At 40.0% G+C, this 23,637-nt stretch overlaps 1 protein-coding gene across 5 annotated transcripts in view; it reads left to right on the top strand.

The window, feature by feature from the left end:
• Positions 1–23,637, top strand: part of gria4a (glutamate receptor, ionotropic, AMPA 4a) — a 122,536-nt gene that overhangs the window by 89,174 nt on the left and 9,725 nt on the right. For 2 of the 5 annotated variants that reach the window (XM_079610151.1, XM_079610149.1), the window contains exons 12-14: positions 5,059–5,257; positions 9,213–9,460; positions 18,848–18,962. In XM_079610151.1, coding sequence (XP_079466277.1) covers positions 5,059–5,257; positions 9,213–9,460; positions 18,848–18,962 — 562 coding nt within the window. Of the gene's footprint in view, positions 1–5,058; positions 5,258–9,212; positions 9,461–17,028; positions 17,144–18,847; positions 18,963–23,637 lie in introns of all 5 variants that reach the window. The other 3 variants (XM_079610152.1, XM_079610150.1, XR_013797258.1) reach the window with 2 other exon arrangements.

The following is a 23,637-nucleotide window of genomic DNA, read 5'->3' as shown; positions in this document are numbered from 1 at the left end:
CTACTGGCTCGGTAGTCACTTTTTATTTATTTTTTTATTTTTAAGTTTGTAGGTCCGGTGGTAGCCGTGTGCGGCTAAGAGCTGTGCTACTTCTTGGAACACTTTTTCATTCCGTGTTGCCCCATCCAGCTCTCGCTGGATCCACTCCTCGGCAACCAACGAGAGGAACGTCTGCACCTCGTCCACTGACCACGATTCAGCCATTTCTTGTTTGATTTTTTTTTTACCTCTTTTGTCAAGTAAATACTCTAAAAACAGGTGCTACCGTGTTGGCTGTTGTCTGGCTATTTACATCTAGCGGGTTTAGTGTCTCGTGTCGCAAATACAATGACGCTGAATTGACGATTCTGTCTGACCAATCAGTGATCTGCAGTGTTTTCACGTCACATTTAGTATCGGTACGGTACGCTTGGAACCTCAACAGAGGTGGTACCATTTAAAGCGACCCGAAGCGAGCCGTATCGTACCATGCAGTGGAAATGCGCCATAAGTGAGCCGTACCGAACCGAGCCGTACCGTACCATGCAGTGGAAAAGCGCCAAAGCGTGCTGTGCTGTACCGAGCCGTACCATGCAGTGGAAAAGCACCAAAGCGTGCCGTGCCGTACCATGCAGTGGAAAAGCGCCATATGTAGGAACTGCACCAACGCTGTCTAAGGATGAAACACACAACATTGTGAGCGTGCAGCCATGGCCTGAGTACATCTTTAAATAACATGACACTAATAAAAGTTAATCTGGTTCAAGTTCGTTTTTGTCTGGTGTTGTAAATTCACTAAATAGCCCTAGTTAGCTGTTGATAATCTAACTCAGGGGTTTTCAAAGTGTGTGGCGGGCCTCCCTAGGGGGGCTCCAAACAGTTTCAGGGGAGGATCAATGGAAGTGAAACTATTACATTACTTGCATTAGTTATCAAAAGGAGATCACACAGAATAGCCCACATGTGTGAGAGTTCAGATACAGTAGTTTTTGGGAACTGTTTTCCCCTCATCAGGCTGAAACTAATAAATGCCTTAGGACAGACCTTTGTTTATAACTGTTTGGTGCAGTAAGAAGTTATGTTCAGCAATATTAGGCTATTTTGGCTCAAATGTTAAGTGCCTATGGGATAAAAAATATATAATTATGATCCCAAAGGCATCCAGGAATTGAGCGAAACTTACCAAGTAAACTAAAAATGTGGTGGGGGGCACATCGTTTCCCATGCTTTGTTTAAAGGCACGCAGTCTCAGACTTTGAAAACCCCTTATCTAATGTTTGCCTTACTATAACATTAGCCAACTATACAAAATAAATCCAACGTGGACGTTGCCTCATGGAGATACCGTTAATATGTTGCCTACTTCACCCAAGTGAGGTGTTCCAAGAGCGTCTGCCTTCTGCCCTACAGATGTCGGCTTCACCATCAGGAGAGGAAACACATGCAAAATATACAAAATACAATGTGCGATTAGACAGGAATCAGGAGATAACGTAAGCTAACTATATAACCGTGTGTGTTTTAGACATCTCCCTGCCCCAACATAGCTGATTCAAACTGTCAACTCATTATGAACTATGGAAGCTGTTTAAATCATCTGTGTTGGAGCAGGGAGATGTCTAAAACAGGCAGGACAACGTGTATCGTGTAACTTAGATGTTTGGGAAATACTCTCGCAGTACATAAGCTTCACTTCAAATAAGATAAATTAATTCATATAACTGTTAGCTAGTTACACGGAAGGGGCTGAACGATGGAAAAAAAACTTTAAAACTTTCTTCTTCTGGACGAAAAAAAAAAAAACTTCAGCGTCATAGTCAACATTTTAAGACAAATGCAAATAAACCCTTGATAAACTCTTTACAACACACAGTTAAATAAATAATTAGCTTGTGGTATCCACAGAAAAAAAAGCTGATCCTACCATACAAAGTTACTTCAGGTGCCAACACTAGCCAACTTGCCGTATACTACATTTAAAACGACAAATAGCTTAGCATTACCCACGTGAGTAGCATTCGGCGAACATATGCCAATACCAATGCATTCAGACTTTTTACAATGTTTCGGATAATGCTAGTGCTAATCAGTTACCTACCGTTTCCACGATGTGTGGTGCAGCCATACACTGTAGCCAAAAAACGGAGGACTCGCCACTGACCGGCCGCCGCGCCCGCGAGTTCAGTTCACATCCGGGTCTTCGGGCACCGGTTCAAATAATGACGTGATTGGTCAACTCAAGTTGACAAGGTAACAACACGAGCTTTGATTGGTTCTTACTCCGGCTAACATTTTGTGGTTAGCTAGCGAGATTATATCTACGTTATATTTTTAATGTGCAACAATTGACGTTGGAAACAAGCAGTAATGTGCTCAACAACAATTTATAAAGCCAGTTATAAAAAATTAACCAGTTCCCTGGAGGAGATCTATCAAATCGAAAACTAAAGGAGAAAAACAGACTTGGCCCACTGCCTATATGTTTACATCACATTTGCGTCTTTACTGACAACCGGTAAAACAGATAAGATTAACATCTCGACTGATGTTAAAGATAATATTTAGATATTGCTAATATACAAAGAAATAAATATATGAATCGTTATATTTTAAACCTTTTATGAAGTCTCACACAAACCTGTTATTAATAACTGAACGCTGCTGATTAGCCCCGCCCCTCACGTCCGCGTGCGTCGCAGTAATTGGATAATAGCAGCATTAGTATTCAATTGTGATTGGTTCAGTTCTGCATAGCTCAAACCGCATCTTAAACTTGATTGGCTAGATTGAATATCAGCGCTCTTTTTTAAAATAATACGTTCTTGCATTGTTAGCCACTTATTTCCTTTAGCCATCTCTAAATTTAAACAATAGTTTGAAAAGGAAGAACTTTATATATATATATATTAAAAAAAAGTGATTTGACTATTAAATAATAGCCTACATAATGTGTAAACAAAGATAAACAAATATTTAATTGATTTCCTTGATGAACTTCAATAGTTGATAGATTTGATTTATGTATAGTTTCATTTTATATTATAATTCAAGACTTTAAGATGATCAATGTGAGGTTATACAATAGTTCTTTCTTCGTGTCAGTATGAGTCTGAATTTGGTCCAATAGACCAAGAATAACCAGATGGTTTTGTTTTCTACTGAGAGGACCAATGGGAAACGGCCTAGTTTGGCTTGGCCAGTTCCTTAGTCATGTTAACAGTTTATTATCATTTCATTATCATCGTTTCCCGCAGCGTACGGCCGTAGAAAATGCATTTCCCTGGTTTTTTAGTGTAATTTAACTTTACTACGGCTTTTGAACGAATCTGCCATTCTTATTGATGAACCGAGGTCAGAGTAGCTCGTGCTGTGTTTCAGGAGATTAGTCTAAAGTGAGAGAATGAAGTGTTTTTAATGAGATCTTGGGTTTTTTTCCTGCAGGTCTCACAGGCGCAGTCTTGTTATGAGCTTATAATGAGTGTTCAGTCACATTACTGAAGGAATGTAAAATTACCATCTCGTGAAGTAAGATCAGAGATTGTTTCCAAGTCTAAAACAACAAAGAAAAAATGTGAAAGATGAAATCACACACGTCTCATATACAGATTTTTTTTTTTCTATCAAGACATTTCAAGTAAATTTAGCAAATAATAACGGCAAGTAACATGACGTTTTGAAGTCGAAAGATTTCTTGGAAAAGATACTCCAGTAAACTTTAATAAATCCTGTTTCCAGTGTTCAATATGCATCTTTAGAGAGGGAAACACAGCGTAATTGTCTCCAAACAAGTCCTGTACTGTGTCAGTCTTCTGCAGACTTGCAAAATCCTCGAAATAAATACGCTCTAAATAAACGTGCATTGGTGCAAATCAATCTCTGTACCTTTGAATTGACAATTGTGTGTCAACAAATGTAAATTATAGATGAGATATTCAAATAATAAACCAGATAGAGACATTTAAGATTTAAATTATAAAATGGAGCAGTATCAAATCCATTTATTTACTCTACATCTACACAACCGGTCACGTTACAGACTTGAAATCTCAATCTAAATGTACTGTGTGTGTTGATTAATTCTCCGTGTGTGTGTGTGTGTGTGTGTGTGTCAGGTCAAAAACAGCTCTGTTCACAGCGACCCATTTCAGTGCATGTCTCTTTAAATGATAATGAGCTTAACTTTTCTTTTGCTTTTTGAGGATAAAAAAAAAAGTGAATGGATTTTTTCATTGTATGGTGGTTGTGTGTCCACACACTGCAAAGACACATTTATATGCAAACTACCATATAAAAGTGAATTTTGCATCCAATGACCCCTTTAAAAGCAGTTTGAGAGTTTTTGACTGCAACAAAAATAATTTGGCACGAATTTGGCTATACTCCTCAACATCAGCGCTCACTGTCTTTGATCACAGGCACGAGATTTCGTCCAGGAATCGTAAAATCAAAATGCAAAAAAAAAAAAAAAAAATGAAGAGGTTCCTACCTCAAACCGCATTCATCAGATCTTGCTCTTCCAACTTCCAGTCCGTGTGTGCATGTGTTGCCTAGTAACGAACGTACTTGCAGCGGGAACACGTAATTTACCCGGAAACAACTAATTCTAATTTCTGATTGGCTGGTAGCTGGCATTTAACTCTGTATAACTCAAGACAGATGCTATGAACTCGCCAGAGAACTTCCTCTGTTTGCCGGAGCCTCGTCCATTAACTGTATAGCGGGACAAGCCTAATGCGTGAGACTTGAGAGCCCTGGCGTAATTGTCTCCAAACAAGTCCTGTACTGTGTCAGTCTTCTGCAGAGATGCAAAATCCTCGAAATAAATACGCTCTAAATAAACGTGCATTGCTGCAAATCAATCACTGTACCTTTGAATTGACAATTGTGTGTCAACAAATGTAAATTATAGATGAGATATTCAAATAATAAACCAGATGGAGGCATTTAAGATTCACATGATAAAATGGACCAGTATCAAATCCATTTATTTACTCTACATCTACACAACCGGTCACGTTACAGACTTATGCTTGAAATCTCAATCTAAATGTACCGTGTGTGTGTGTGTGTGTGTGTCAGGTCTCTGTCCGGGCGTATAGTTGGAGGAGTTTGGTGGTTCTTCACTCTTATCATCATCTCGTCGTACACGGCGAACCTGGCCGCCTTCCTCACGGTGGAGCGGATGGTGTCGCCGATCGAGAGCGCGGAAGATCTCGCCAAACAGACGGAGATCGCCTACGGGACTCTGGATTCGGGGTCCACCAAAGAGTTCTTCAGGGTGAGAGATCAATATCAATGCGGATTTAGATCAATATCAATATCAATGCCAGGGCTCGACATTAAGGCTTGTCCGGGACAAGTGGATTTTTTTGTAGGACAAGTGGAAGTGAAAATTAGTTGTCCCACTGGACAAGTTAAATTTCAAACAAAATAAAATGCCATGTTACTTCACGTTATGTGCCACTCATTATGTCTATTTTACCGATTTGAAACGAACACATTTTTGTCCCCACAATCCGTCGAACCAGCGTCCAACTCAGAATGCTTTGATTGGCCAATCAGGAGTATTGTCCTATCCTAACAAACCACACATCAATGGAACGATTATTTATTCAGCTTTCATGTGATGTATAAATCTCAATTTCCAAAAAATGACCCATGTGACTGGCTTTGTGGTCCAGGGTCACACACACACACACACACACACACACACACACACACACACACACACACACACACACACACACACACATATATATATTGGTCATACGTCTAATCACCAGATGAGGCTGATGTTGTGTTTGGTTTGAGCACATTAAAGTTCAGTCATCACAGTAATAGATCAGATATTGAATCAGACTCTAAGAGTATAAGAGCTAAACCTGCGCTAACATCTACATGGAGAAACTGTCTGCAGTCTGAAGAGGAGCTAAAAAAGCCATTTACTAGAGAGACAAGAGAAAGACAGATAGGTAGAGAGAGAGAGAGAGAGAGAGAGAGAGAGAGAGAGAGAGAGAGAGAGTTGAATGAATGTTGTGTTCATTAATGAGCTGTGCAGCGCTGCATGCGTCTCACTCAGTCTCTGTTTCCCTGTTGTCCAACACAGATGGTGTGATGCCTCACATCTACATGCGAAACTACATTCATTTTCTCATGCCATTCGCTTTCCACCAACCTGTCTCACTCTCTCCACCAACCTGTCTCACTCTCTCCGCCACCCTGTCTTACTCCACCACCCTGTCTCACTCTCTCCACCAACCTGTCTCACTCTCTCCACCACCCTGTCTCACTCTCTCCGCCACCCTGTCTCACTCTCTCCACCACCCTGTCTCACTCTCTCCACTACCCTGTCTCACTCTCTCCACCAACCTGTCTCACTCTCTCCACCAACCTGTCTCACTCTCTCCACCAACCTGTCTCACTCTCTCCACCAAACCTGTCTCACTCTCTCCACCACCCTGTCTCACTCTCTCCACCACCCTGTCTCACTCTCTCCACCAACCTGTCTCACTCTCTCCACCAACCTGTCTCACTCTCTCCACCAAACCTGTCTCACTCTCTCCACCAACCTGTCTCACTCTCTCCACCACCCTGTCTCACTCTCTCCACCACCCTGTCTCACTCTCTCCACCAGGTTGCCTCACTCTCTGCGACGACCTGTCTCACTCGTTCCCCCATATCTTCTCATTCTTTCCACTAATCTAGTCAAAGTCAAGTCAAATTCATTTGTATAGCGATATTCACAATACACATTGTTTCAAAGCAGCTTTACTGAAAATCAGGATGTTAAAGGGATAGTTCACCGAAAATTAAATTAGCCCATGATTTACTCACCCTCAAGCCATCCTAGGTGTAGATGACTTTATATACGACAGAGGTCGGGTCAGAGGTCACTCGTCACGCGCCGGGTCAGAGGTCACGTGTCGGGTCAGAGGTCACTCGTCGGGTCAGAGGTCATGCGTCGGGTCAGAGGTCACAAGTCGGGTCAGAGGTCACTCGTCATGCGTTAGGTCAGAGGTCACAAGTCGGGTCAGAGGTCACTCATCATGCGTTAGGTCAGAGGTCACTCATCAGGTCAGAGGTCACTTGTCATGGGTCGGGTCAGAGGTCACTTGTCGGGTCAGAGGTCATGCGTCGGGTCAGAGGTCACTTGTCACGCGTCGGGTCAGAGGTCACTTGTCATGCGTCGGGTCAGAGGTCATTCGTCATGTGTCGGGTCAGAGGTCACAAGTCGGGTCAGAGGTCACAAGTCGGGTCAGAGGTCACTTGTCATGGGTCGGGTCAGAGGTCACTCGTCACGTCAGAGGTCACTCGTCACGTCAGAGGTCACTCGTCACGTCAGAGGTCACTCGTTACGTCAGAGGTCACTTGTCATGTGTCGGGTCAGAGGTCGTGCGTCGGGTCAAAGGTCACTTGTCACGCGTCAGGTCAGAGGTCACTCGTTATGCGCCGGGTCAGAGGTCACAAGTCGGGTCAGAGGTCACTTGTCACTCGTCGGGTCAGAGGTCACTCGTCGGCCGGAACTCGACTCGCGTACGGCCGTTAGTGAAAGCCAGTGATTATAATTTATAAAGTTATAAATATAGATATGTTTCTTGCACAAACGCATTGCTCCGCTTCAGAAAGCCTTTATTAACCCCTCCGGAGTCGTGGAGCACTTTTATGACCTTCAAAATCTCCGGTATCATTCACTGCCATTATAAAGCTTGGAAGAGCCCGTATTTTTTAAATATAACTCAGATTGTGTTCGTCTGAAAAAAGAAAGTCATATGCACCTGGGATGGCTTGAGCGTGAGTAAATCATGGGCTAATTTTCATTTTTGGGTGAACTATCCCTTTAATGTTTATAATATCTTAATATCTTCGTGTCGCATTTAGCAAATTACAGCTGGACGATAATATAGTTTACATTTTGTGACGACATAAACAATCAGGCATTTGAGATTTGCTATAAAGTCGGCTATATAGCGCTCTGCGTGATTGTTCTGTATGTATGCTAATAAAGTGGGACAGAATATATATCAATTTTTATATAGAGCTGTGTGATTATTAATACAGTTAATATTTATATCACGATATAAAGTGTAATCTGTCTGAGTCTCATCACAGTAACAGTGTCGTCTCCGATGTACCGGCGAGAAGCATTTGATCAGTGACCGTGGGAATGAGTAAATGTCAGGAGTCCCGTTGTGTTCGGAGTTTGTTTGTCATTTGTTGTCGAGCGTGTGTGTGTGTGTGTGCGTGTGTGTGAGCGCAGGTTTGTCGAGGGTGTTGTTTATCTGTCGGCGTGTGATGTTTTATTCGGGAGTGTTACGGCACAACGGCGCTTCGCTCCAGGCCGGACGTGACAAACATTATTATGGGCCGGCTGTCCGTCACGGTCCGCTGCGCTCCCCTCACACACACTGAGCGTGCGTGTGTATGAAAGAGGCTCAGATGATGGAGTACGAGACACACTGGGACACCAGCACGTCAAATAGCGTATCTCACTGGACTAACACACTTTCAGCCGTATTAGACCCATCCGTCTTATTTACAGCAAAGCCAGTGCACACACTTTAGAGCGCACAGGATCACATATATAAATCATAAATCAATATGAATCCTGAGAAATCAAATGTATCACAGTTTTCAACAATGTTTCTTGATCATCAAATCATCATATTACACTGATTTCTGAACGATCATGTGACACTGAAGACTGGAGTAATGATGCTGAAAATTCAGATTTGATCACAGGAATAAATTCACACTAATTGTTCACAATATTACTGTGTTTTCTCTATATTTTTGATCAAATGAATGCAGCTTTGGAGACTTTTAGTGTATATTTGACCATTTATTAGACTCACTTTTTACATAATACAATTATTTCTGAACAAAATCGCATGCACATTTATTTACAGTGTGTGTGTGAGGTAAAAGGACACGAGCTGTTGAAGCTCCGCCCCCTGTGCCGGGAGCAGCAGTTCATTTGCATTTAAAGGGACAGACACAAAACGGTGTGTTTTTGCTCACCCTCAAAAAGTGACGATTTTAACATGATATATAAACATATCTGTGGGGTATTTTGAGCTAAAACTTCACACACACACTCTGGGGACATCAGAGACTTACTTTACATCTTGTGAAAAGGGCGTTATTATAGCACCCCTTTAAAAGGTGACTGACTCTCACCTTTTAGCTAAATAATTGTTTTAGCTGTGAGTGATTTGATGTCTTTCGCCCTCTAGAGGTCAAAGATTGCGGTGTACGAGAAGATGTGGAGCTACATGAAGTCTGCGGAGCCCACGGTCTTCACCAAGACGACGGCCGAGGGAGTGGCGCGCGTGCGCAAGTCCAAGGGCAAGTACGCCTTCCTGCTGGAGTCCACGATGAACGAGTACACGGAGCAGAGGAAGCCCTGCGACACCATGAAGGTCGGCGGGAATCTGGACTCCAAGGGATACGGGGTCGCAACTCCCAAAGGATCGCAGCTAAGGTGGGTGGAGTCCTATAACAACCCACCAATCACAGAGCTGTTATAGTATTCCACCTACCCTGCTGTGTTTCTCTCTCTCTCTCTCTCTCTCTCGCTCTCTCTCTCTCTCTCTCTCTCTCTCTCGCTCTCTGTCTCTCTCTCTCTCTCTGTCTCTCTCTCCCTCTCTATCCCTCTCTCTCTCTCTCTGTCTCTCTCTCCCTCTCTCTCCCTCTCTCTCTCTCTCTCTCTCTCTCTCACTCTCTCTCTCTCTCTCTCTCTCTCTGTCTCTCTCTCTCTCTCTCTCTCTCTCTCTCACTCTCTCTCTCTCTCTCTCTCTCTCTCTCTCACTCTCTCTCTCTGTCTCTCTCTCTCTCTCTCTCTCTCTCTCTCAGTTGTCACACTCGGGACTCTCTGTGACGCTGTGATGTTTTGTGGTCACATATACAGATGCTGTCTTTATTCTAATATAAGTTGAGATCAACATCAGGGACTTCAAAAATACTAAAACTTATATATATATATGCAGTCAAACCAAAAATTATTCAGAGATCAGATACAATTTTTTTCACTATAGTTCATGTATATAAGTGAGGAGAGCAAAATAAAGTAAACTGTGACATATTATACCCAAATATTCTTCATACAGTGACATTTATACAAATTTAGGACCAAATATTACTCCGACACTTTGAGCTGATCGTGTTTTCTTCAGTGTTTTGTCTTTAATTGCTAATGCTCTTTTCACACACACACTGAACACAATGAAGCATTGCTTGGTCACTGGTTGAGCTAAACTGGTATTATCTAATTGTGTAGTTCAATTTTGATGATTATTATAGTTTATGAAAACCCCAAATTCAAAATTAGAATATTGTGAAAAAGTTATCATAAGCTGTAAGCCATAATCATCACAATTATAACAAATAAAGGCTTGAAATATCTCACTTTGCATGTAATGAGTCTATATAATATATTAGTTTCACCTTTTAAGTTGAATTATTGAAATAAATGAACTTTTGCACCATATTCTCATTTTTCCAGTTTCACTACATGTGAAATATGTGCATTAAACCCCTGTGCCGGGTTGCACCAATAGACCATGATATCGTGTATCCAGAGATATTGTCAAAACAAGCATCAGCTATCAATGTAAAGAGGATTTAGCATTTCAAAATGATCTATTAAATTATTATTAGTATTATTAGGGAAGGCCTACTTTTATTATTAAATAGATAGGCTATTATAATTAATTTGCCACGCAATAATTTCACAGCTCATCTGACTTTTTGCTCATATAAATATCAGCATCTGCAAAAAACTGCATATTTCTTGCTCAGTTTTGGCATCTGTATACATTTGAGCTGTTTTTCCCCTCCATATTCACACGATATGAGCCTGATGTATCAAATATGATACTCAAGAAAAGCCACTCTAAAAAATGCTGGGTTGTTTCAACCATATTTTGGGTAAAATATGGAAAGCCCAAACGTTGGGTTAAAAATGTAATGTTAAAATTTAACCCAACGGCTGGTTTTGTCCATATTTTACCCAAAATTGGGTTGAAAACTCTTTTAAGATTTCGTTTTATATTTTGTCTAAATGTTCAACGAACTAAAAGATCTAGACGGCACCGATAGCCTCGTGGTCAGCACGCCGACATATAATTGTGAATATCGAATATAATATCGAAGCACATATAGTTGTGCTTCGGGCGACCCGAGTTCGAATCCCGGCTCGTGGACCTTTCCCGATCACGTCTCCCGTCTCTCTCCCACCTCACTTCCTGTCCACTCTATACTATCCTATCACAATAAAGGCAAAAATCACAAAAAAAAATAAAAAACTGATCTAAAACCAACCTGTTTAATTAATGTTTTTGTTTCAAAGAAAAAAAATTAATGGATAAATGGATCTCAAGGAGAAAACTGAAATAATGAAAAACGATATCACCTCTTTAACCACAATGACCAAATCTGGACAAAATAAAGGTTTATTATTTTGCTCAGAAAGTATTAAAGTAAACTTTTCAGAGACAAAAGCTCCTGTATCCCACAAGATATCACAGTTTGAGCTCTCACAGACAGCGCTGTGTGTGTGTGTGTGTGTGTGTAATTCTGTTTTTACTCCTCAGAGCCAGCGCTCAGGTAAACGTTGCACTCACGACGTGTCTCATCTCTTCTCATGAAGCCTGTAGCCTGTCTAACACCTTCATCAACTGCTGCGTTTCTTCTGTTTCACTGTTTCTGCATAAACTACCAGCACGTTTGACATCTTCTGGATATGAAAGTTTCTTAACGACAACATGAAATCCAAATCAACTTCCAAAAATAAGTGTCCTCTAATTGAATATTATGCATTAGCACACACTATTGTATACATTAGCGTTCACAAGTTTGGGGCATTCAATAATGTAAAATAATTGTAATAATAGTCATTTTTATTCCTGTGATCAAAGCTGTATTTTCAGCATCATTACTCCAGTCTTCAGTGTCACATGACCCTTCAGAAATCAGTGTAATATGATGATTTGCTGCTCAAGAAACATTTATGATTATTATCAATGAAAATGTGTGTAGGTGAAAAATATTTTAATTAACGATCCAATCAAATTCGGATGGATATGGCATTATTCCCCACTAAATAGTCTCTTTGGAAGTTAAATGTCGTTTCATGCTGTCGTTAAATATAAAATGACTGGAAATGTTCTGTTATGACGTATATAACCTGAACTGATAATCTGTGTTCGGTTTTTGCCCTGTGTGGAGATTCGGTTCTGCCTGAGAGGATTTTACTGACCAGAGAAGAGTACGTGATCATTTCTGATTCTGAACGCTTCCTTATGTTGTTATCAGCACTGCGACCTCTGACCCCAAGCTCTCCAGGACAGATATAAACATGCTGCTAGTGATTACTGACATCTTCCGTCTACAGCAGAAGAAACAGAGCCTCAGTTCTGAAATATCACGGGCGAATCCTTTAAAGTGCCCCTATTATGCTATTTTAAAGGCTCCTAATGTTAAATTTAGAGTCTCGTATGATAGCCGTACAATCCAAGGTCATAAAACACTGTAATGTCCTCATAATCTCCACCGCAGCGTCAGCTCTTTTCTCTCAGCGTCTGAAACGCTTCGTTAAAGATTCAGTCTCTCTAAACCCCGCCCCTCTGAGAGCTGCTCTGCTCTGATTGGTCAGAAACTAAACGCTCATTATCATATGTGAATCTCAGCTCTTGACACACAGTGATACGAACAGTGGCGATGGCGTGGGCTTTACCGTATCGATCTCATCAAAGTGGATTTGCTTTGCGTCTTCTCGACACGAACAACACGAACCAAACTCTCCCGGTCTCAGATACACTGCAGCGTTTGAGGGCGGAGCTAAGAGATGCGGTTCAGCCAATCAAGACCACAGGCTGGCTTTATGCAAATGAGTTACATTCTTACATACATAGACATGTATAAAGGCTAGATGGCTTACCGGCACTGAGAGCCAATGGGACCCGACGACGTCACACGGCGGCCATCTTAGGACAGGACCGCTCGTCCAGTTATAACATTAAAGTCTATTGTGCATGTAGTGCTGAAATAACTATATTTTGCTAAATTTTCAACCGATTTTCAAACGGCTTGGTGTGTCATAAACGTCAGGGGTGCCATGAAACACACAGCTACGCTGCAATGTTAAGCGTTTCTCAAAACGTGAAGCTACAATTTAAACATCGGCATCAGCACAAATCATAGCCACGTTAATAAGGTTTGTAATAAACCAAACCGTTTGTAAATCCGTCAAGAATTCAGCAAGTTACGAGCATTTGTCACTCACCTTCCGTCCACAGCAGCAGGGAGCAGCAGCGCAGTCTCCTGACCTAAGATGGCCGCCAAAGTGACGACACAGCTGACTCCGCCTTGAGCCATCTAGCCTTTATACATGTCTATGCTTACATAGGTCTGCAACAGGAAGTGAGACTGAATTACTGACGACTCGCTTCAGGACAGAATCACTTCTTGCTTTTAGGAGACAAAAACTATTTATCTGCACTTTGATCTTTAAAACTCGACCTTTTACAGTCACACACACACACACACACACACACAGCTCTATCACACACTACATGAAATATCATATCTGAGAAAGCATAATAGGGGCACTTTAACAACAGAGAGATTTAATGGAGAGTAAATTGACACTTGAACTCTCCAGAAATCTCACAATCTCACTCAATTTAAACATTTCTAATACATTTGTTAAGCTTCTATATTCATACTTTGATAATTCAACAAAATAAATCAGAGAACTCAGTTAAGATATCAGTGATGAAAGACGAACCTGTGAGCAAGCAGATTTTCCTCGGGCCGTTTGAGTCGCTCCGATCTCAGCAGCCAATCAGATCGCTCCGTCTCTGGACGCCAGCGTTATTAATTATTCATGGAGACCAAAGGGTGCAGTTTCTTTCTTTTAGGAGACAAAAACTACATTTATCTGCACTTTGATCTTTAAAACTCGACCTTTTACAGTCACACACAGCTCTATTACACACTACATGACAGATCATGTCTGTGAAAAGCATAATTGGGGCACTTTAACATTTACCTTTTAAAAAACGTCCTTCTGTAGAGCTGCGCCGTCACACCCAGAGATGCACAGTTAACACACACACACACACACGAGAGGAGAGGTTTCAGATGAAGACTTCGAGTCTCCACACAGGGCGAAACCATGCATGAGAATATGCATATTATATACTGCACACGGCTGCTGTTTTACACACAGCATATGAAGCATGCAGTATGTACCATGCAAACACGTCTTGTCTTCATGTGGTAACATCCAAAATAACTCTTATGTTGCACCGATGAAAGGTAAAAGTAACTTCTCAGAAGTCAACATAAACATATTTACTTTCATGAGTCCATCATGTTCACTAATGGCTCAAGCTCTTTCTCAAATCATAGTTATACGTAATATTGTGGCTGTAAACTCGGCAATTGCACTTTCTCGCTGTGCGGCATAAAGTGTTTTTCAGTGTTTCTCATTTTCTCATCAGATGCGACGACACTGAGGACGTCTCTCTCTCTCTATCTCTCTCTCTCCTTTATTCCCTCTCAAATCATCCGACTGGAGATCTTAATTTGCTTCAATCGACATCTATACTTGTGTCAAATATGTGCCAGTTTTGATTCTGTATGCAAATGGTTGGCCGTTGTTCAATTTTCTTTAACGATAAACGGCAGAATAAATGCATCGCAAAGTCACGATTGTAAGACGGGTTTCGTGGAAGCCTATTGGATATATTAATTTAACATAAAAAGTAATTATTTAAAGTTAATCATCGAAATAATGACATACCAAGTCATATTTATTATTTTAAAAAAGCTGAAATTGTCATACTCATGTCAATAATCATATAATTATGAGTCATTATGACATAGGCTACTAAGTCTTTGGCATAATAAGTCTTTATGAGATTAAATTATTATATACTTTTTGTCAATTATTACAAAAAGTTTAAAATATATCAAACTGATGAAAATTAATCAATTAATATATGACCTCCATTTACTTACAAACACTGATGGATATATGAAGAGATTGATGGATAAATGGATGAAGAGATGGATGGATGGATGAAGAGATGGATGGATGAAGAGATGGATGGATGAAGAGATGGATGGATGGATGAAGAGATGGATGGATGGATGAAGAGATGGATGGATGAAGAGATTGATAGATGAAGAGATGGATGGATGAACAGATGGATGGATGAACAGATTGGTAGATGAATAGATGGATGGATGAACAGATGGATGGATGAACAGATGGATGGATGAACAGATTGGTAGATGAATAGATGGATGGATGAACAGATGGATGGATGAACAGATGGATGGATGAAGAGATTGATGGATGAACAGATGGATGGATGAAGAGATTGATGGATGAAGAGATTGATGGATAAATGGATGGATAAAGAGATGGATGAACAGATGGATGGATAAATGGATGGATGAACAGATGGATGGATAAAGAGATGGATGAATAGATGGATGGATGAAGAGATTGATAGATGAAGAGATGGATGGATGAACAGATGGATGGATGAAGAGATGGATGGATAAATGGATGGATGAAGAGATTGATGGATGAAGAGATGGATGGATGAAGAGATGGATGGATGAAGAGATGGATGGATGAAGAGATTGATAGATGAATAGATGGATGGATGAACAGATGGATGGATGAAGAGATGGATGGATGAAGAGATTGATAGATGAATAGATGGATGGATGAACAGATGGATGGATGAAGAGATGGATGGATGAACAGATGGATGGATGAAGAGATGGATGGATGAAGAGATGGATGGATGAAGAGATTGATGGATAAATGGATGGATGAACAGATGGATGGATAAAGAGATGGATGAACAGATGGATGGATGAAGAGATTGATAGATGAAGAGATGGATGGATGAACAGATGGATGGATGAAGAGATGGATGGATAAATGGATGGATGAAGAGATTGATGGATAAATGGATGGATGAAGAGATGGATGAACAGATGGATGGATGAAGAGATTGATAGATGAAGAGATGGATGGATGAACAGATGGATGGATGAAGAGATGGATGGATGAACAGATGGATGGATGAAGAGATGGATGGATGAACAGATGGATGAATGAAGAGATTGATGGATAAATGGATGGATGAAGAGATGGATGGATGAACAGATGGATGGATGAAGAGATGGATGGATAAATGGATGGATGAACAGATGGATAAATGGATGGATGAACAGATGGATGGATGAAGAGATGGATGGATGAACAGATGGATGGATAAATGGATGGATGGATGTAGAGATGGATGGATAAAGAGATGGGTGGATGAATAGATAGATGGATGTAGAGATAGATGGATGAATAGATGGATGAACAGATGGATGGATGAAGAGATTGATGGCTAAATGGATGGATGAAGAGATGGATGATGGATGAAGAGATGAATGAACAGATGGATGGATGACAAGATTGATGGATAAATGGATGGATGAAGAGATGGATGGATAAATGGATGGATGAAAAGATGGATGGATGGACTGATAAATGGATATACTGATGGATGGATGGAAGGATGGATGAACGGATGGATAGATGAACAGATGGATGGATGGAAGGACTGATAAATGGATAGACTGATGAATGGATGAACGGATGGATGGATGAACGGATGGATGGAGGGACAGATTTCCTCAGTGTTCGCTGGGTTAGTAATGATATATTAGAGAGTAATTCGCTCCGGCAGCAGACGGCACATAATGAGCTCACTCGGTTTTTAAAAATGATGAAAAATGTGTCCTGCTCTCGTCCTCCATTTGCTTATGATTAATATTCCAACCAGAGTTGTGTGGAATGAGAGAGAACGAACAAGCGAGCGAGAGAGAGAAACATCCCACTAAAGTCCTCATTAACAACAGCTGCCGTCCACGAGCCTCTCTTATTCCCTCTCTTGTCTTCTGTCTGTTCTGTGTTCGTCTAACCCGGGCGCCTGCGGCCCGCTCTCATGTGATGTTTATGGTTTGTTGAAGAAATGCCGTAAACCTGGCCGTGTTAAAGCTGAATGAACAGGGGCTGTTGGACAAATTGAAAAATAAATGGTGGTACGACAAGGGCGAATGTGGCAGCGGGGGCGGGGACTCGAAGGTTAGCCACCAATGACACGCAGAGGAGTGGTAAAGAGAAAACCATGTGACGCAACAGAGACATCTGCCCTGACACCAGTAACCACGACCCAACACACACGTCCCGCAGGAGGACTGTACAAGAGAGAGATTACTGGCAAAACAGAAATATCCGCTAAAATATGTGTGTGTTCAGGCGAACGAGGGCTGGAACGGCACACACACTAATAGAAGAAGACGTTTGGGTTTTTTTGTATAATGGTTGAGTCCAAAAGTCTGAGACCGCTAGTGGAAATTATTTTGTTTATGCATTTATTTATAATTTTATATGCATCAATTATTAAAATAAACTGAAAAATAATATAAATTGAAAAGCTGAACATAATTTTTTTTTATACAGTATTTATGTATATACACACACACAAACACACACATTGAAGTTGATGGGAAAAAAATACAAATCAAAATGACAAAGAGTTACATTTTAAAAAGCTGAAAAAATATTAATTTGAGAAAACTTGATTAGAGTGGTTTATATTCATTTTATATTTTTTCAATAATTGTATTTTCAATTAATGATTAAAATGATAATAACAGCAGTACAACAATTTCAGTAAAGTTAAAAAATCTAAATTGAAAAAATATGTAGAAAATAAACAACATAAAAATTAAATAACACACACACACAATCTCTCACACACACACACACACACTCTCTCTCTCTCACACACACACACACACAAACACACTCACTCACTCACTCACTCACACACACACTCTCACTCACTCACACACACACACACACACACACACACACACACACACACACAATCTCACACTCACACACTCTCTCTCACACATAATCTCACTCTCACACACACTCACTCACACACACACAATCTCACACTCACTCACACACACACACACACACACACACTCTCACACACAATCTCACTCTCACACACACACACTCTCACACATTATCTCACTCTCACACATACTTTCTCACACTCACACTCACACACACTCTCACTCACTCACTTACTCACTCACTCACTCACTCACACACACACACAATCTCACTCTCACACACACTCTCTCACACTCACTCACACACACACACACTCACACACACACACACACACACACACACACACACACACACACACACACACACACACACACACAGGTGAAACCTTTAATTTATTTTAAATAACAATGAGACAAAGGTTACATTTAAAAACTTTAATAAAATAAAAACTAATTTCATAAAACTTGATGTTGAAAAGTCACATTATCAGTGTGATTTCTTTAAATTTGTCTTACATTTTTTTTTTAAATCACCATAAACAGAATCTTTTAAATTTTACTTTTTTTCCGATGTGGCCTCTGGACTGTCCTGCTCACACATCTGTGAGACACACACACACACACACACTGTGCTCTGGGCTGTGTGTAATGTGCCAATAGTTCTGCATTACCAGTAATGCTCTGAGTTTTGATAATGAGATCCGGGCAGTATGTGTCTGTCGCCCGAAGCGACGGAGCGAGATCCCATCCACCCGTCTGTGGCTCGATGTGGCCCCGTACGAGCGCTCACACACGGGTACCCGATGGGACCTCGGCTGCGTCACTTCCTGTGCTACTGTGTGCCAAGATGTATTGTAATCTAATAACATAAAATAACATGGTCTATGATGTTATTTATGTTATTCTCTCTGAGAAGAACGCCGGTAAACCTGGCGGTGTTGAAACTGAGTGAAGCAGGAGTGCTAGACAAACTCAAAAATAAATGGTGGTACGATAAGGGCGAGTGCGGACCCAAGGACTCGGGAAGTAAGGTCAGTTCCTGGACGGAAAACTGCAACAAAACCTGAAAACCGCAGCTCTGAGAGACAGTAGCCTTAAAGGAGAACTCCGGCACAAAATGAACCTTTGGTCTAATTACACATTGTTACCAAGTCAACCGTTATCTGAGATTTGTTTTCATGATTATCGAATGTAAATAGTTTTATCTCTAAAAACAGTTCAGCCTATAACGCTAGTATAACGCTAGTATATGGGGCATTGAGTAATGACAAATAAAAATCGCTTGTTAATACCACTAACAAGGCTCAAAATAGCCCCACACTAACACGGCAGCAAAATGAGGGTCCCTACATGCAAACCGAAGCATTGAGAACTTTGACAGTGTCCAGACAGTTTAATAAGAAGATATTTTATACATACAGTCAACTTCGCGAATACAGGAAGAAGCCATCTTTGAAAAACAGTCTCTATCAATCGATCTACGAACGCATATAGAATCTCATATGGTCTCGTTCACATCTCACCACTTGGATTGGCGTTCGTAGATCGATTGATAGAGACTGTTTTTCAAAGATGGCTTCTGCTTGTATACGTGAAGTTGACTGTATGTATAAAATATCTTCTTATTAAACTGTCTGGACACTGTCAAAGTTCTCAATGCTTCGGTTTGAAGGTAGGGACCCTCATTTTGCTGCCGTGTTAGTGTGGGGCTATTTTGAGCCTTGTTAGTGGTATTAACAAGCGATTTTTATTTGTCATTACTCTATGCCCAATATACTAGCGTTATACTAGCGTTATAGGCTGAACTGTTTTTAGAGATAAAACTATTTACATTCGATAATCATGAAAACAAATCTCAGATAACGGTCGACTAGGTAACAATGTGTAATTAGACCAAAGGTTCATTTTGCGCTGGAGTTCTCCTTTAACATGTCCCTGTCAGCAGCACAGATTTCTTTGCTTGTTTTTAGACTGTCTGAGGACGGAACGGCCTGAGAATCTGTAGAAGCAAACACTGTGACATCACAGTGACGGAATGCTGCACTATGATGTCATACGCAGGGTTCCGACACATTTTCAAAATCAAAATTCCATACTTTTCTACAAAATTCCATATATATATGTGACCCTGGATCACAAACCCAGTCTGGAGTCGCACGGGTATATCTGTGGCAATAGCAACTATACATTATACGGGTCAAAATTATCCATTTTTCTTTTATGCCAAAAATCATGAGGATATTAAAGGTACAATATGTAATATTAATTTGTGCATTAAAATATCCCAAAATCACAAGGCCAGTGTTAAATATTTTGTTAAGTTGATTACTTACAATATCCCAAATGTTTCCAACTATTTTTAAATCGTGAGAAAATTGCGATTTTAACCGAGGAAACGGGGCGAGTGAACTGGAGTCGCCAGGCAATGGCGTCATATCCGCGTCACCCTTGTTTCCGCTCGTACTGCGCGGAGTCCTGGACAAATGCGGAAGTTGTAGTTGTAGTGTCTATCAAGCAACAAACGTTAGCTTGTTTCGTGCAGTCGTTATGCAGCACAATTATTCTTTCTGTCGACAAACACAAGTCCCATAAACGTACGGGTCAATTTTATATATTCCAAATGTAGCATTCGGTAATAGTTATGTTTATGTAAGGAAAGTATTATTACTTTAGGCTTGTGTTTAGTTTATTGACATTGTTTATCACGTCTGGTGTTTATGGCCATGTAAATTAATATAGCATGTGTTATACATAAAGATTAATCCGTCTTTTGGCAAATGATGTGTGTTCGAATGTACTTTTACAACAATTGTTTAGAACACGTAAAACTGCGCAGCGTTATCACAACAATGATAAATACAAATACAGTAACATGATAACCAATTTAGTGTTGAACATGACTTTTCTTGTGGTTAATTCATTTTAATGAAATAAAATCATGTCTTTAAACGCAACATTTATAATAATAGAACTTTACCTCATACATGAACATGACTTTTCGATTCCCGTCTGACAGATTTACATCCACGGTGGAGTTAAAAACGACAGTTCCCATGATTCCACGCTCCTTCACATCGTCATCAAGCGACGCCGCCGTTGTTGTTGTTGTTGGGAATGTAGCGCCCTCTAGCGGCAGAAAATATTGCATATTGTACCTTTAAGTTAAGATCATGTTTCATGATCATATTTAGTAAGTTTCCTACCGTAAATATATAAAACATGTATTTTTGTGAGTGAATGCAGCACAATCGTGAACATAAATGCACAACTTTAAAGGAGATTTTCTCAATGTTTACATTTTTTTTGCTCCCTCAGATTCCAGATTTTCAATAATTGTGCCTCGACCAAATATTGTCCTATCCAAACAAATATATATATCATAATCATATGATGTATAAATCTCTTTTTTTTTTACTGACCCATGTGACTGGTTTTGTGGTCCAGGGTCACATTTATCATAAATATATGGTATATAGTACAATCCTCTGTAAATATTTTCTCGAAGTGATAACATGCACTTACATATATCATAATCAGATTTCTTATATTATGTCTTAAAGGTATAGTGGAAGATTTTCCCGAATTTTAGAAAAGAACCGCCCTCTCCACTTTTTAAAAAAATGCACATGTGCAACACAACCGGCTCACGAGAGGGAACGCCTATTAAACGTCTATGGTGAACACGTTGGAATAATCAAAAATGAACACACACGGTTTTATACCATTTCAGCGTGATACCTTTTACCGTTTGGTCACAAGGCTACTTTAGACAAAGTGGAAGATTTTCCCGAATTTTAGAAAAGAACCGCCCTCTCCACTTTTTGAAAAAATGCACATGCGCAACACTACACTCTTAGAAGAAAAGGTTCTATATAGAACCTTAAAAGGTTCTATAGGCGCTTCGTATTTGGAACCTCTAAAAGGTTCTATATACAGAACTCTTTTTAAGGGTTTTTAAGAACCAAAAGGGTTCTTTCTTGTAATTATAGAACCTTTTTAGCATAAAAGGTTCTTTGGAGTTCAGTAAAGAACCCTATGGTATAGAACCCCAATGAACCCTTTTTTTCTAAGAGTGTAGAACCTTTTAGGGGTTCCAAATACGAAGCGCCTATAGAACCTTTTAAGGTTCTATATAGAACCTTTTCTTCTAAGAGTGTACCTGCTCCCGAGAGGAACGCCTATTAAAGGTCTATGTCACACATTGGAATTATCAAAAATGAACACACATGGTTTTATAACATTTCAGCGTGATACCTTTTACCATTTGGTCATAAGGCTACTTTAGACAAGTTGAGATGTTTACCGTGTCTGCGCGGTGCGTGACTTGTGCCAGGGCTAGCGTCGCTAATCATAGCTTACATTCACTTTTACTAGCAGTGATTTTAAATGGATTTCTCCAGCTAGCATGCTAAACGTTACCTGTCGAGTAGAAACTTCGCGACTGAGGCATCAGTGGGTGCTTTTAGCGCACGCCAGCGTGTGAAATATTCTCCCAGAAACACTCTGGTCTTGTTTCTTTCTTCAGAGGCCTTTCTCTTCTTGTCATACAATTCGTAGACACTTTTTCTCGTGCGACCCTCAGACATTGTGAAAAAACCTGGTGAGAACGGCGAGCTTCAATGAATGGCTGAAACCGTAGCTCACACACATATACACATACACACATATACACACATATATACACCTGAAAGTGCGCAGAAAGCGAAAAACTACCTAGCGACGAGCACGTATGACGGCCTTATGTAAACATATCAACAGAATGATTGACAACTAGGAGGACCAATAGTCTTGATGATCCACCCGGAAAAAGACAAACTTCCACTATACCTTTAAGTGAAAGTAAATAGTTGGGAAATAAATCGGATGCGTGTCATTACGTCTTAAAGTGACAGCAGCCGAATACAGCAAACCCGCTGCTGTCAGTCAAACTACACAAGATAAAGAGCAAATCACCCACGGCTATTGACTAAATAACTTTTGTAGCTTTAATATGATTAAATGTATATTTCCTTCATGTGAAGAGTGTTTTAGTTTTACATTTATGGTTTCTTACTTGAATGCTACTGTTAAATAATATGTTGGTTATATAATTTTCAGTTTTTAAATATAATTTACATTGATTTTACACACTTAAAGCATTATCATATCGCATATTGAATATTATTTAACAAGTTATTGCATTTTTCTTCAATAAAACGCTTTAAAACCTGCATATATTCACCTCTGACACACCGGTTTGATACTGTAATCGGGGTTTAACCCGCCAAACAGCAAAGTACAGTCTGAATGAAGTCCGTTTACTCCTTTATCTGTTGCTGGGACACACACACACACACACACACACACGTTCAAAAGAGACTCGCTTATGGTGAAGATAAACAGTTCTACATAATGAAAATGTGCGCCTTCAGTCGTGTTTGACAATCATTAAATCATCACTAAACTTTTGCCATTAAATCACTCTGCTTGTATGATAAATATATATTTTTAAAGAAATTATTAATTTTTATATTTTAGAAAACTGAATAGTATGAAAGCTTTTTTCCCGCCACTGAATAAAAAAATGAAATACATTTTTTATCTCAATTCCCCTCAAAAATTCTCGCAATTGCATGTTATAAAGTCAGAATTGCAAATTTTCTGACTTTATAACTCACAATTGTGAGATAAAAAAAAAAAGTCAGAATAGTGAGACAAATTTTTTTT

The sequence above is a fragment of the Phoxinus phoxinus genome, assembly GCF_949152265.1.
Source record: "Phoxinus phoxinus genome assembly, chromosome: 4".
Taxonomy (NCBI): Eukaryota; Metazoa; Chordata; class Actinopteri; order Cypriniformes; family Leuciscidae; genus Phoxinus; species Phoxinus phoxinus.
The sequence above is the reverse complement of the archived record's forward strand: the minus strand, read 5'-3'. Positions and strand labels throughout refer to the sequence as shown.